Here is a 14,032-nt window from a genome sequence, read left to right on the forward strand (position 1 = left end):
GCAATTATACATGGAAGATACTTTGTTCTAGTGAGAATAAATCCAGTCACGGTGAGACGGAAAAATAAGACACCGTTTTCCTACATCTGTAGTTATGACCAAAGGAGTACAATTTACAGAACTAGAGTTTTCATTCCCTTCTACTTTTTGGAACTTCCTTTATTACCTTTGGACAGGACTTCCACCTATGCTGAGAAACTTGTATTTGTTCTGTAATGCCATCTTGCCAAAAGTAAATCAGGGAGATATTTCTTACAGCTAGAGGAATTAAGATTTAGAACGAAAAGAAACATTGTGCCAGCCCAGAAATGTTTTTAGTTTTGTTCAGGATTCAATTAAATGATACATTTGCAGAGTGGAGATATTGTATTTGTCACGGGTACACAGCATAGAAGCATCACAGAGTGCACCACTATCAAAATTTCACAAAGTCACTGTTAACATCTTCTGAAAATTTAACATGGCATTTGCGACAAAAAGGCATGATTATTTTGATTGTCCTCCTTATGTTGAACTTCACATTGCCATCCTGTAAAAATCCTCAAAGGACACAAACTCCAGAACTCATTAAGACTTATCATCATTCTTGACTAAATATCTTACAGTATTTAGTTTAGTGACTTTTTGGAAAATAACTACTGTCTTCTTCTCTAAACTAATTATCAGCAACAATAAAAGCCTGAACACAAGAACATGAAAATAAAGCTTATCATAAAGGATGAGTCGTTTTTATTTACACTGTTGTGAAATCTGGTTCAACAAAGGCAGTACTAAATGTTTAGATTAAACAATATAATAAACAAAGAAATAAAGTGCATTCTTCCCAACCCTATGGCAAATGGATTCTTTTTGCCACTTTTGTGTAGATTACTTTGAAAATAGGATTGAGCTAACTATACATTTCAAATTGGTCTCTCACCTTTTTCACAAAGAGCTCCAACATAGCTTGGGAGACAAAGACAAGTAAATGTACTGACACCATCAATGCATGTGGCACCATTTCTACAAGGACTGGATTGACATTCGTCGACATCTATCCAAGAAAATTACAAATAAGTAATAATTATTTTAAAAAATTATTCTCACTCGCAGGTTAAAGATTTCTGTATACATATTATTGAGGCAAGTAGAACGATTCATGAATGGATTTCAGGCATCCTGATATAAAAAATTAACAATTTTGTTCAACATTTGAATATATATCCCACACTGAGAACACTTCTAAATACAATACAGAAACATGCACTTATTAAAAATCATCCTTGATCTCTAGCCTGCATCTTCAGTATACCTGTCACCATTTGTACTGCTGGGGAAAAAATACTGGAGCAATTCCTTTTTTGAAAAAGAAAATCTGGATAATTATTTCCACAAAGTGTCCAACTTGTTCTCATCTGTCATCATGAAACACTAATCTTCTGTATCCTTTAATGGCTGTAGGCATTATCGTTTATACAGCTTATTTCATCTTTATCTTGCCCATTCAAAAAGTCAATAATTTATGAAATATGTAACAATTCTCCAAAAAGTATAAATCCAGGTGACTAACAAAATAGCTGGAAACGAGCTTCAAATCCCATCAGGAGATCAATTATTACCACAATTGCTTCATGCCTTTGGCTGAACCAACCCAACAAACAACAGAACCAATCTTTCATTAATTCAATTAACATTCTCATAATATGTCTTCAAAAGCCACTTGAGTTTTTAATAGATCTTTATTAAATAAGGATGACATCAAAAAGTTCTGAGTAGAAATGGGAAGTATGGACATTTTTGAAGTACCTTTCCTCATTTGGAACCCTCTAGATATATTTGATTAAAATTTCAAAATTTCTACCTAGGATGTTTTCCAATATATCTGCAGAGCACCAGCTGGAGAAGATTGTTTCAAAAAAAAATAAATTTTATCCTCCTATTTCCAAGGCTGTACTAATCTGATGCTATGTTCGGAAGCAAATTGTATGGAGCTACTGATGGCATGCATAAATCTGAAATGGGTTCACACATTTTCCTACAGTACACATTATCAAAACCAGATATTAATATGACTATATTTTACTTATCTAGTATTTACACCTTATCTGATTTACACCTAAAAGACCTGGGATAGTCTTTTATTTATTGAAGGAAACAGGGAAACAGCAAAACACAGATATGATTTCGTAATGTGCAACATTCTTATATAGAATGTGAATGAAAAGTATAGCGAATAATGCATGTTTTATAACCATAATGGATATCATTTTTAAATAACTCATTTGTATACATATATATTGCATTTGCTGAATGGTTAGGTAAGTGCCCATCAAACTGATTAGATTAGTCTCAGTCTTCTCTATCTTAATGTACATTACTGAATTTCTTCTGCATATTAAAAAATTAGACTGTCAAAAATAAGAAAATGTTTGTTTCTTACCTACTTCACACCGATCACCACTGAAACCTGGCATACAAGTGCAGATATAGAAAGAGTCACGTGGGTAACAAGTGCCCCCATGCAAGCATGGATTGCTTTTACATAGATCTTGGCCTGTAAAAATGAGTTCATTGAAAATAGCTGTATTTTAAAAAAAAGTGTTTGTTGGGTCAGTTCTCTCTAAGCAGAAAACTGTTTCCTAATTTATCCCTAGTGCTGTCAATCTGCTAGAGTAACAGATTAAACACCATAAACATGCACACAAATATAATCAATTTAGCACAGTACGTGGCAGTTAAAATAAATCAATTATCAGGCTTTCATAATAGTAATGAAACTATACTACACCAGGGAAAATTATTTTCAGCAGTATTTTGTTTATTTCAATGATACCTTGTGTTGATTTTGGCAATCTTAATATTCTGTTGAGGATTTAGCTGATATGATATGACAATTAATTATAGCCAAAAACAGTTAAAACATGTACACAGTGAATGAAACATGTATTATCTGAACAAAGTTAGTTTATGTGCAATGACTGGGTACACAGAACAACAATTCTTATAGCATACATTTTGTTTATCTTCTCAATATGACTTGTGACCTTGGATAAATGCAATCATTTAGTTCATGCTATTTTTAATAAATTTACAAGCACATTCTATTTCTTTAAATTTATCACCCAAATGAACAAGTCAAATGACTATTTGAATCTGTTATCTTGGCAAAGAAAACTTCTAAGGTTTAATTCAGGTTTGTTTTTGTTTAAGTGAAGGTTACATATATGTAAAATGATCACTCGTTACTAGAATACGACACCCACATATTAAGTAATTATATGAATCTACTGTGTCCAAAAGTAGTATATCAGGCCCAGATTGCCTCTTTTCTGTTTTTAAATACAACTACTGAACAAAGATTCTGTGCCTTGATTGTACTTATTTTGTGCAAAACCTTCAACAGAAAACTATGAGAAATCTTAAATTTACAAATTCTTGCCATAGGGAAAAAGAATCTAAGCTAAACATGGTGGATGTCCACAAATAATAAGCAAAAACCCAAATCAAATTCCACACAGTTTAAATATCTTACAGAACTAGCTATGCAGTTCATGAATACTTGATCCATAGTAACACTGGTTTTACATGTACAAACTCACCCTGAATCACATTGTAAATGGGCACAATTGTAAATAAGAGAATTAGTGCAAATCTAGGGAAAGGGAAGGCAGACAAGGGAGAACTACTATTCACGTCTGCTGTCCAGGATGAATAGCTTTCATCCCAAGATCTGGATACAGAAGCAAATTCCATCAAAATGACTGTTTCTCTTCCATATTTAGCAACATATGGATCACCCCATCTTTCAATACCATTACAATTCAGTGAATTCCAAACATCTGCTAACACTATTATATTAGTAATCATTTTTCTATCCCAAAATATTGACAAATATTTCACACATCACTCACACAATCTTTTTTTCCTTCATACAACCAGTCCTGAATTTTTCTGGACACACACCTAAATGCACAAATGTACTAGGTGAACTAGACAATTAATACCAGCAATAATACCTGAGAAAGAGCTATCATGATAATAGAAACTGCTGTCACCATTCCAATGATCATCCAGTTCATGCAGTACAGTTGTTCATATAATGTGTGGCATGAATTATTATCTTCAGAGTTTATCTTCAGGCAAGCATTTTCAGATAAATGATAAAAATAAATAATTGTGGCAGAGGAAAGAATGCATTTAAACAGCTTTTCCCTTACCTGAGATCTGAACTGCTGAGCCTTCAACTGAACCTTCACCTGGACCAATCAGGAATTCTGATCCATTAGTAACATCCAGAAGTAAAAATGGTGGGGTTACAAGTTCATTTGCAGTTATATACTCTGTATTTATTGTCTGTCTTTTGTAATCAGAAATGCTTTCAAGACCTGAATATGTATTTACAATGTTAGAAGAAATAGTTGTTGACTGTGGCTGAGCTGTTTGAGGTTCCACAATTTTTTCTGCAGGTGGTGGGGGTGAAATTGGCCAAGTATTGGCTTCACCATCAGCACCGAATACTCCACCTGTTTTACTCTCATGTGGAACTGAAGAAGGTATGCTAGGTATCCACAGCAAACTTCCATCAGCACTATTTCCATCTAACTGATTTAGCTCTTTTACCTTCTCAGGAGTATCTTCTAAAAGATCTTCTAAAATTTCAGCACCTGAATGTATAAAGCTTGATGGTATCGCTCCTTTTGAAAGAGATTCTTCAAAAACAGTTGTTTCTTCTGTAGTAGTTTTTGACACTTCTTCTGCTTCTATTATATGCCAATCAGATGTAGGTATACTTTCAAGGAATCTGTTCTCTAATTCCACTCTAGGAAAAGCTGTATCATTGGAAGAATCTTTCAGAGCAGGTTTGTAAGTTACTGCTGTGTCAGCACTAGCTTCTCTAAAAGTTTCTGATGCTGGCAAAACATGTTTGTTAGAATGAGTTGATGATGATGTACTTTGCATGATTTCTTCTGGGTATTCAGAAACATCATTGAGTAAATGCACAGTCACAGGCAGTTTTGGTGTTTGCGTTGTAAGAAGCAAGTTTTTCATAACTGTTCCTATGGATTTTGTGGGTGCAGTTTTCATTCCTTCATACACCTTGTAACTTGTTTCTTCAGACTTTGTTACATTTTGTGAAACAAGCTGACTTGAAGCAGTATTTTCTTCAGGCTTGTGTGGTGTCAAAGTTTCTCCTGTTTTTAGAGGCATGTATGCTGGAGTTGAAGAAAGAACCACCTCTTTCTCTTTATCCATCTGTACTTGTCTTTCTCCTGGTGTAGTGGTAATTTCACTTTCATCAGCTACTACTTGATTGTCTGACAGTGTTGGCTGTTCAGATTTGGGCTGTATTGCTTCATCAGATTCTGTATGTTCGGTGTCATGCCCTAATTCAGTGGTCTTTTCTTCAGAACTAATTGGAGATGATACAGTAGAACTGACAAGAGGAGGCACGGTTGGAACCAGAGTGGATATTTTAGGCAAGTCCTGAGAAATAGCAGTTTCTGTTGGGAAAAATGCAACATCTCCTGAACCCACATCTGATGTTGGGGTATATTCATATAATATAGGTTCACTCTGTACAAACTTACTATCTACAGAACGTCCTTGATTATCTATAATTTTATCATCAATTAACCTTTCAGGTGTTGTATCTTGAATTTTCATTGATGTATAAATATCATATGTTGTGTGTCTGTCGGGCCTTACAGTTGTATGATCTCTAATGTCTTCAACATTTGCACTTGATTTCAAATAATCAACATCAATAATTGTTGTTTCCTCAGATATTACTCCACGCCCTGTTCCAATAATATCAATAAAGCTAGAAATATCCTCAGAATAATTTCTTTTGAAACCAACTATAGGGATAAGATCTTCATAGTCCTTTATGTTGTTTGTGGAACTTTCATATGAAAAGCTCTCTGAAATGTCACTATCAGATGTTGCTGACTTTTCCTGTTTCTCTGAGTAGATGAGTGGTCCTTCTGGGGATCCATTCACTGTGGCACTTGTGTTCTCAATCTCTGAATAATGAGGAATATGAGTTATAAGTGGTACTTCCCAGTTGGGCAACTGGGTAGATGATTCAGATTTTTTCCCCATTACATCCTGCAAGCCAGATCCTTCCCCAGAACCATCATGGTTTGCACCACTCAACACTTTGGGTAATAAAGTGATTTCTGGCATTTCTATTGTTCTAGCAGTAGGGGGTTCAATAAATAATTCTGAAACAGGAGTTTTATTTTCATGCTCTATCAACACCCAGGCTTGCCCTTGGGAAGTTCCATCTGTTGCAGCTGGTATATTTTCTTCCCCTTGGTAGGTGTTTTCTTTGTTCTGATCATCTTCAGGAATGAACCAATTTATAGTAGATGTTTCAGTATCTACAGTAGATAACACTGGAAATATTTCATCACTGGCTGCAGACAAACTGTCTTCTATAGTGGATGGATATTTAAATTCATATCTAGAATAATCAGTGTGCCTCTCAAATTCTTGTTTTTCCTCTGAAAAAAATTCTTCTGAACTTTTAGGATGAAGGGTGTCAAGTTTTAATGTGTTAGACCTTCCTTTTAATGTAGCAGAACTCCCAGGTGCAGTGGTAGTCCGAACCATAAAGAATGCATTTTCTGAGTCTTGTTTTGAAAAAAATGGAACATTAATTGCTGTGTTTATTGATGGGGAAAAAACTGTGTGACTGCCTTTGGTAGGGCTAGTATTTTCTTCCAACCATTCTTCTTTCTCTACATTTATTAATAAAGTGCTTGCAGTTCTAAGTGTTTTATCATATGAAGGGGGATATTTCTGTAAAGATTCAGTAACAGAATTAATATCAAATTTTATTTCTTCTACATGTGGATTAAATGTAGAAGTACCAGAAATTCTTGTCTGTTCTGTTACAGATTCTGTTTGTTTAATTTTTCTTCTTTTTTCGTAATATATTTCTGTCTCCAAATGGGAGGTTGTATCAGAAGCTCTTGTTTCCAATACATCTGACATTTCCACTTCCATTTTTGATTTATTAATGAACTCTCCTGTAATACTTTGGTTCACTAATGTGCCTCTAGTGGTACTACTTAGGTTTAACATTGCAGCTGCATCTGTAACTAGCGGATACTGAGATGTCATGCTGCGTTCTTCACTTTCATTTTTTATTTGACTTCTAGGCCCTTGTACTAACAATTCAGATGAAACTGGTTTTTTTGTAGGAGGATATGTAAAAGAGTCTATGTCTCCAGAACCAGGTTCAATCAATGGAAATTTACTACTAATTTCTTTTTCTGTGGGAGTATAATGCTCCAGCACCATACCACTTGTGTCATTAATGGATTCCTCTCCAGAGCCTACATCCACAAGATCAATTTTTTTGGCAAAGGTAGTTGGATAAATTTTTTTTCTATCTTCCAGCTGAAGTGATTCCATTGCTTCATTTACTATGTATTCGGAACTTCCTTTTTGCAGAGTTACGTTATTTGCCACTACTGTGGAATACTGTGGAGTACTGGTAGAATATTTTACAGTCTTTCCAGTTTCACTTGATTCTGTTACTAACTTCATTCTTACACTGATGTCAGGAGAAATGTTTGTCGAAGGTTCCGCAGACACTGTCATACCAGATGTTTCAAACAAATTGGTTTGCTCTTGTACTGCTGTAGATGTTACCCCTTCTTCATTAGTCTCCACAACAGCCTTGTCACTAAACGGCAACAGCACACTTGCATCTGATTCATCTCGCAGTGCACCTTCGCTATAAGTTGCATTTTTTGATACTTGACTTTCTATTCTAGTGTCCATAGCCCCCCCATGCAATTCAGCATCTGACACATTCATTGTATGATTAGTAAGAATTACATGATTCAATGGTGGTTCGCTTGAAAGACCGCCTATTTCCTTTCCTTTACTGCTTCCGTATTCAGACCGCACTGGAAATGAAGTCAGTGTAGTAGCTTGAGTCATACTATCAATTCCTCCAAAACCTGGATCTAGAAATTGGGAGTCAATACTTACCACTTCGCTGGTAGGACCCCCAAAAAGTATTTCTCTATTAGGTTTCCTCCAAAATTCTGTGGATCCATCACCAGATTCTTCATTAATGGGCAATCTTTTTTCTGTGGTCTCCTTAGTTTTGAGAGGGGGAATATCTGTTACGGAAATTGTTTTGGTGAGAGTTATGGATCTTTCACTCACAACTCTGATGTCATCACTGAAGTACTCGGTGTTACTAGACAGTTTTTCTGTGTTGACGGCAGTTGAATTCTCCATATTTAAAGAAACGGTGTTTGTACTCTCTTTCTTATCCTCCTCCATATTAACTGGATTTTCAGTAGTTCTCGAAATAATTTCAGTAAAAGAGTCAGTGGTAAACGATTCTACAAAACTATCTTCAGTAATAAACATAGTCTCTTTATACAAAGAAGCAGGAGATTGTGAAGCAGAAGGGATACCTTTAGGTGGAACTGATTTTCCATCAACAGAGGAAGTTTCTTGAATAGGATGTTTTGCTTGTCCTCCTGGTTTTATTAATGCACTAGATGATTTAAAACCATCTTCTTGAACATCTCCAGACCCTTCTGGCATATTCAATAAATTAGTACTTGTAGTTGTTGCCAATGAATTTATATAAGAATTAAATATATTATGTGTAATTCCTGCATTATAATTTCCCTGTAGAGCAGAAGTGCCATGTTGAGCTGCTATGTCATCTCTAGTACCTAAGGGTATAGTGGTAGAATGAGGTAACCAACCTTGAGTAGAAGCTGTTATGGTTAACTGTTCAGAGTCTTTATTTAGTTCGTTGTTCATTGTGTCGGGAGAAACAGAACTTATTAATTCAGGCTTGGCAGTTAAATCTTCTAAGTGTTCTGTTTCAGACTGTATCAGTTTTTCATTATTGTCTGATAAAGACTGGCCATGGAAAAATATTATTTCATGAATTTTATGTGTGGTTGAAACTTCTGAATCTCCACTAAAGACCTCTTCTGTCATGTCAAATTCTGCCATTAGCTTTTGTGTAACAGCAGTATCTCCAGTTGATTCATTTGGCTGTATTGTGGCCAAGAACTCATTCTCAGACACCATGTTAGTTTCATTGATATGCAGAAAATTTACATTTTTGGAATGTGCTAAAATTTGGTCACTCCTTGCTTCTTCAGCTTTTATATCTTTGGGTTCAGTGGTCGCCTGCTGCTTTCCATTAATAAACTGCAAAGGTGGGGGAGTTGTGATAGCAGTAGTATTCTCACAGTCAACTTCTTCACTATCATCTTCCTCCAGTTGATATATTTCAGGATAGAAATGTTCAACGATTAGGATATCTTCAGAGACATCATCAGGGCTTGCTGTACAGGGTTCGTCTGTGGTTGATTCACCATCTAGTGGGGGCTCATCTATTTCATGATGGATTTGGTAACCAAATAAATCCCAACCTCCAGCCAAAGAATCTGTAAAAAAAAGAGCCTTTAATAATAATTTTAGCATTTTGATTTACCAAAGGTAGTAATTAATATCACAGTAATATAAAATGCATTGAAAATAAAAATATATCAAATATTCCATGTCCATCCACTAAAATAGCCTTAAAATACTACAAAATTTTCAATGTCATAGTTTTAGAAAAACTTGTAAACTTTTGTTTTCTGGTATTATTGAATAAAAATCAAATTGCTATTTTGAGGCACATATTCCATCAAATATATTGAATAGAAAGAGAAAAAAAAGTTAATAAGTGGAAAAAACTCTTTATTATATCAGCTGACAACACATATAGACAAATACAGAACGTTACACATATTTTTATCATAAATCAATCTCTCTTAGAAAGTAGATGATAAAGATAAAAAATGTAGACATAATCCAGCATTATAACATCTTATTGAAAAGATCAAGCAGATTTTCATATACATATTTCATTTTTCAACCAGTCATTATTTTATCCCGTTCAGATGAAAACAAGTTTAAGAAAGATCTTTATAACTTTCACGAACAACCCAATACATATTTTTTGGAGAACAGATCTAGACACCCATGGACAAATGGCATGGTAGAAACTAGAAAAAATATTTCATCTACACATCATCAAATTGCCTTCTCTTGTATCCACACTGTTGCCATTCCAACCACATTCTATTTTGACCATTCTTCTCCTCCATCTGGGGTACTGACAATGTAAAACTGTTTAGCCTGTCAAGCTGAGCCAATTTTAAAATATTTTCATAGAAAATTAAAGGTTGTAGGACAGTCTGCATAATGTACAAAATAAATTGGTTCGTTGCCTGATGCAATGGCAACAAAAAAGACTGGGATGGAAAATGGAAAAAAAAATTCAATATTCAATAGATTCTTTATTCAACTGTCTAGTCTTGTGGTTATGAGACTTACAGCCACGCAAAAAACAAAGTCTCACTGACTTAAATAGGGCTTACTTATAGGGGACTGCAGGATTTCAACACTGATGACTAAAATTAGAAATTGTAAACTCAACTCCTGGCTGAATATGTAAAAACGTGTAAGGTGATAGCAAAACTGAGTATTTTTACTATTTTTATAACAATGCCTGCAAAAGAAATTCATTGTGGGCTACTTTCGTATAAACCAGGCCTGCACAACAAGCAGCCCACCAAGAAACTTTGTGCAGCTCGCCAGCAGTTTTGGAAAAATAATCAACCCACAGCTGCCAAATGTTGCCATCAGGAAGGCTCCACTGCTGCCTCTTAAGTTTTCACAGCCACTTCTGCTCTGAAAGACACACTGCTGAGCACCATCAATAGCTCCAGGCCTCATAGACACTGCCAACTCCAATGCTGCCACTGTGCCACTAACCGGTGAACCATGTGCCAGGTATTCCTTTGCAGCCACAATTGTTTTTAAGGTATCAATCTGTTCCTTTTCCCTCTATCAGTTGTGCAGACCTGGACTAAACATTAATAGTGGGCAATAAAGACTATTTTAGAAATCTGTAGAACATCTAAACATTTGAGAAGGTATCAAAGAGCTATTTGCATAAGGCTGGCATTTACTTTTCCTAGCCTTTATACTACTGAATTGATAAAAAATGCAATTTGCACAAATAAACTATTCTGGGATTACATTTCCTCTGTTTTAGACAAACTTACTACCATGTTTTCTTTTGTAATATTAAAACAATTCTTCACAGCTCCCCTATAAAGAAATGTTGATGTATAACAGGCATGATTATAGAATCACCCTTGGTACCTTTTGCTCTGGAGCTCACACATAAAGAAACAGAATTCTTTAGAATTCTAGTTTATACTTACTAGTAAACATGTGATTCACAGGACACTAGGGGATCTCAAACTTTGCAATACCATGGTCTCTAAAATGATAAACATACCATCTGTGACCTTATTTGCTAAAATATGGTTTCTTATTGCTTTTAATCAAAGAATTTTGCTTTTTTGGGGGGGGGAGGGACGGAGAGCTGATAATGAGATATCCCTTAAACACTGTATGTAGATACAGTGTGCCAAAAATAATTTCTCATTTTGACTGTGGCGTATTAGCTATAAAATAAGGAAATCAGGGTTCTTGTAAGCTCAGCATCTTTTATACGGCATTAAGTCTTGACCTAAAAGGTTCAGCAGAATTTCCCAGACAGTTCAGCATAGTATATTATGGCTGGTGAGTGAGATAAATCTAAAAACGCATTTGCTGTAGAAGCAGTAGTACTATATAATAACAACACTTTAAGGATCAGTGAACTCAGTTGCAGATTTGAATCTTTACAAACATTTTTTACTTAAGTCTAGGAAATCCTTTACATTCAGCAACCTTAGTAAAAGTTTCTAGATATCTTTCCCCCTTTAGTTAATCATCTATCAAATACAATCATGGTTTAAGTCAAAATGATATTTAGGAGTATCAAGCATCTAAGCATTTATTATGCTTAGAATCACTAGTGGAAAGTGTTCAAAGCAGCCACTTCTATATTTATTTTAGATTGAAAGTGGAAGGTCATTTAAAATTCTCAAAGCTGAAAAAAAGCTTAATTTTGCTGGTCAAGTTAATGAAGAATCCTGAACAGCTGGTCATCTGCTAAAGTCACAGGAAGGAAATCTGAAATGCATCCCTTCTTCAAAGAAGCCTGATGTTAATATATCACTGAAATCAAGGATGTGGAAAATATTAAGGAAATAAAGTGTCTTCAACTCAAAAGCTGCAAACCTGTGTCTACTTGTTTGGAAGTAACTCATTCAATTCAGTGGAACTTCCATCTAAGAAGACATACATAGAACTAAGTGGTAGTTAATCTGTAGCAAGTAAGCTCATGTAACACATGCAATATGTAAATAATAAATATGCATGTTACTGTATTGCACATTTCTGGGTCCTGTTTATTATTTAAACTGAGTAAAAGTTATTTGTTTGTTCACTACGCGTTACCCGTTGTGCAATCAGTCAAGCCAAACTGAAAAAGGCTAGATTCAGATATCTGTTTCACACTCATAAAGTTATATCAAAGAAAAGTCTGAGAAACTAATCCTTTCTGAATGGCAGGTTCCATGTTTTTAATATAAGAACATTACTATATTATAATGAAGTGATATCTACCCCTATGAAAATTAGGTGGCAATATTTCAAATAATAAGTTATGGGTGTAATGGTTACCATCTTCTATCAAAGCCGAAGCCTAAAGTAGCTTAACAAGGTTAACCATCACATTGTAAATTGACAGTACTAGACATCCCAGTAAATTAAAAAGAAAAAAAAAATACAAGGTTTGAGCCATATATAGTTCATCTGCTCAGCTATGATTTTGACTGCTCGCTGTAAAACCAAAGGCTTTGTAAGGTTAATATCTGAATTTAATATAAATAATTCAGAAAACCCTTAGGTCATGCAGTGCTGAAAAAGTTCTAGCATCTCTTCACAGCAATCTTGCAGATGATGTGATCAGAATTTCAGTATTATAGGATTAAACAAAAAGAAAAAAAAGGAAAATTACAGTGGATTGTAATCTTAGGCCACATTTTTGTATTTGCGTTCTTAATCTATTACTCTTGATTTTCTTTTCCTGCTATGAATGGTCAGAAACTACATTTTTCAGTTAGTAAGAAGTGATTTGTCTATGAGTCACCAAGCTGACTTCAAATATTTGCCAGACTAAATATAAACTCTATAAAAGTGGATAATTTCCTAGAACAGAAAAAATATTCCTCTTACTACTTCAAATGGGTTCATATACAGTTTTTACAATGTGCAAAGTAGTAACTGATTTATATCTAGATTTTTAGAAACCTAGATCCCAAAGCAGACCATCTTCTTTAAAAAAAAATACTATGCTATTTTGATGATTCTCTCAAATAGAATAGACTAGAATTAAATGGACAGATAATATTTCTACTTCAAGCAGCCCCTGTGATACGAAATATTTTGAAAGGATTACTAATAGTAGCATTAACCTCTTTAGATTCCCCCTTTTAGTTCTTCTTGCACTGCTTAAGTATCATCACAAAATTTGGCAGGAATGACTGAAACTTTCCTATTGTGTCTGGGAGAGCTGGATAGGATGGCAAGAAGCCTTACTTACTATGAAGTTAACTTGAGAAAGAATTCTGAGACATTCTGTCCCACAGGATAGACTGAAGGTGACAACCACTAAGATTTATACCCACATTGAGTCAGAACTTCGAAGTAATAAAAAGCATGGTTTTATATAAATCTTATAAGTAAAATAAAAAAATAAAATAAAATAGACATTTGATTTATTGATGACTCCCTGATCCCACCTTCCCTCAATTGAGCTTCCTATCTAAGACAAGCACTGATGTCACTCCTGGCCTGTAACACTGTCTTCAGCTGCTCAAAACAGTTGGACAACTCCTCCTCCAAGCTCAGAAAATGTGAGGTATTCAAATTATTATTTCTCTGGGGATGGAAGGTGTTTCATTTTACTATGTCTCCTTAAATACTTATATACCAACCAAAAAGGGTTGATTTATACTAATAGGCTATCTATATAATAGAAAAAATGTATCTTAGAACTATTTCTTTTAATTTTATCCTTAAAATTAAAGAATTTATTTCTTAAATTGTG

General features: G+C 34.6%; 1 protein-coding gene across 1 annotated transcript in view; it reads right to left on the bottom strand.

Annotated features, from left to right (window-relative positions):
• VCAN (versican) overlaps positions 1–14,032 on the bottom strand; it is a 93,020-nt gene that overhangs the window by 35,514 nt on the left and 43,474 nt on the right. The window contains exons 7-9 of the mRNA XM_063293142.1: positions 4,197–9,419; positions 2,420–2,533; positions 920–1,033 (exon numbers count right to left, since the gene is read on the bottom strand). Coding sequence (XP_063149212.1) covers positions 920–1,033; positions 2,420–2,533; positions 4,197–9,419 — 5,451 coding nt within the window. The remainder of the gene's footprint in view (positions 1–919; positions 1,034–2,419; positions 2,534–4,196; positions 9,420–14,032) is intronic.

Source organism: Candoia aspera, chromosome 2 (genome assembly GCF_035149785.1).
Source record: "Candoia aspera isolate rCanAsp1 chromosome 2, rCanAsp1.hap2, whole genome shotgun sequence".
NCBI classification, from domain to species: Eukaryota; Metazoa; Chordata; class Lepidosauria; order Squamata; family Boidae; genus Candoia; species Candoia aspera.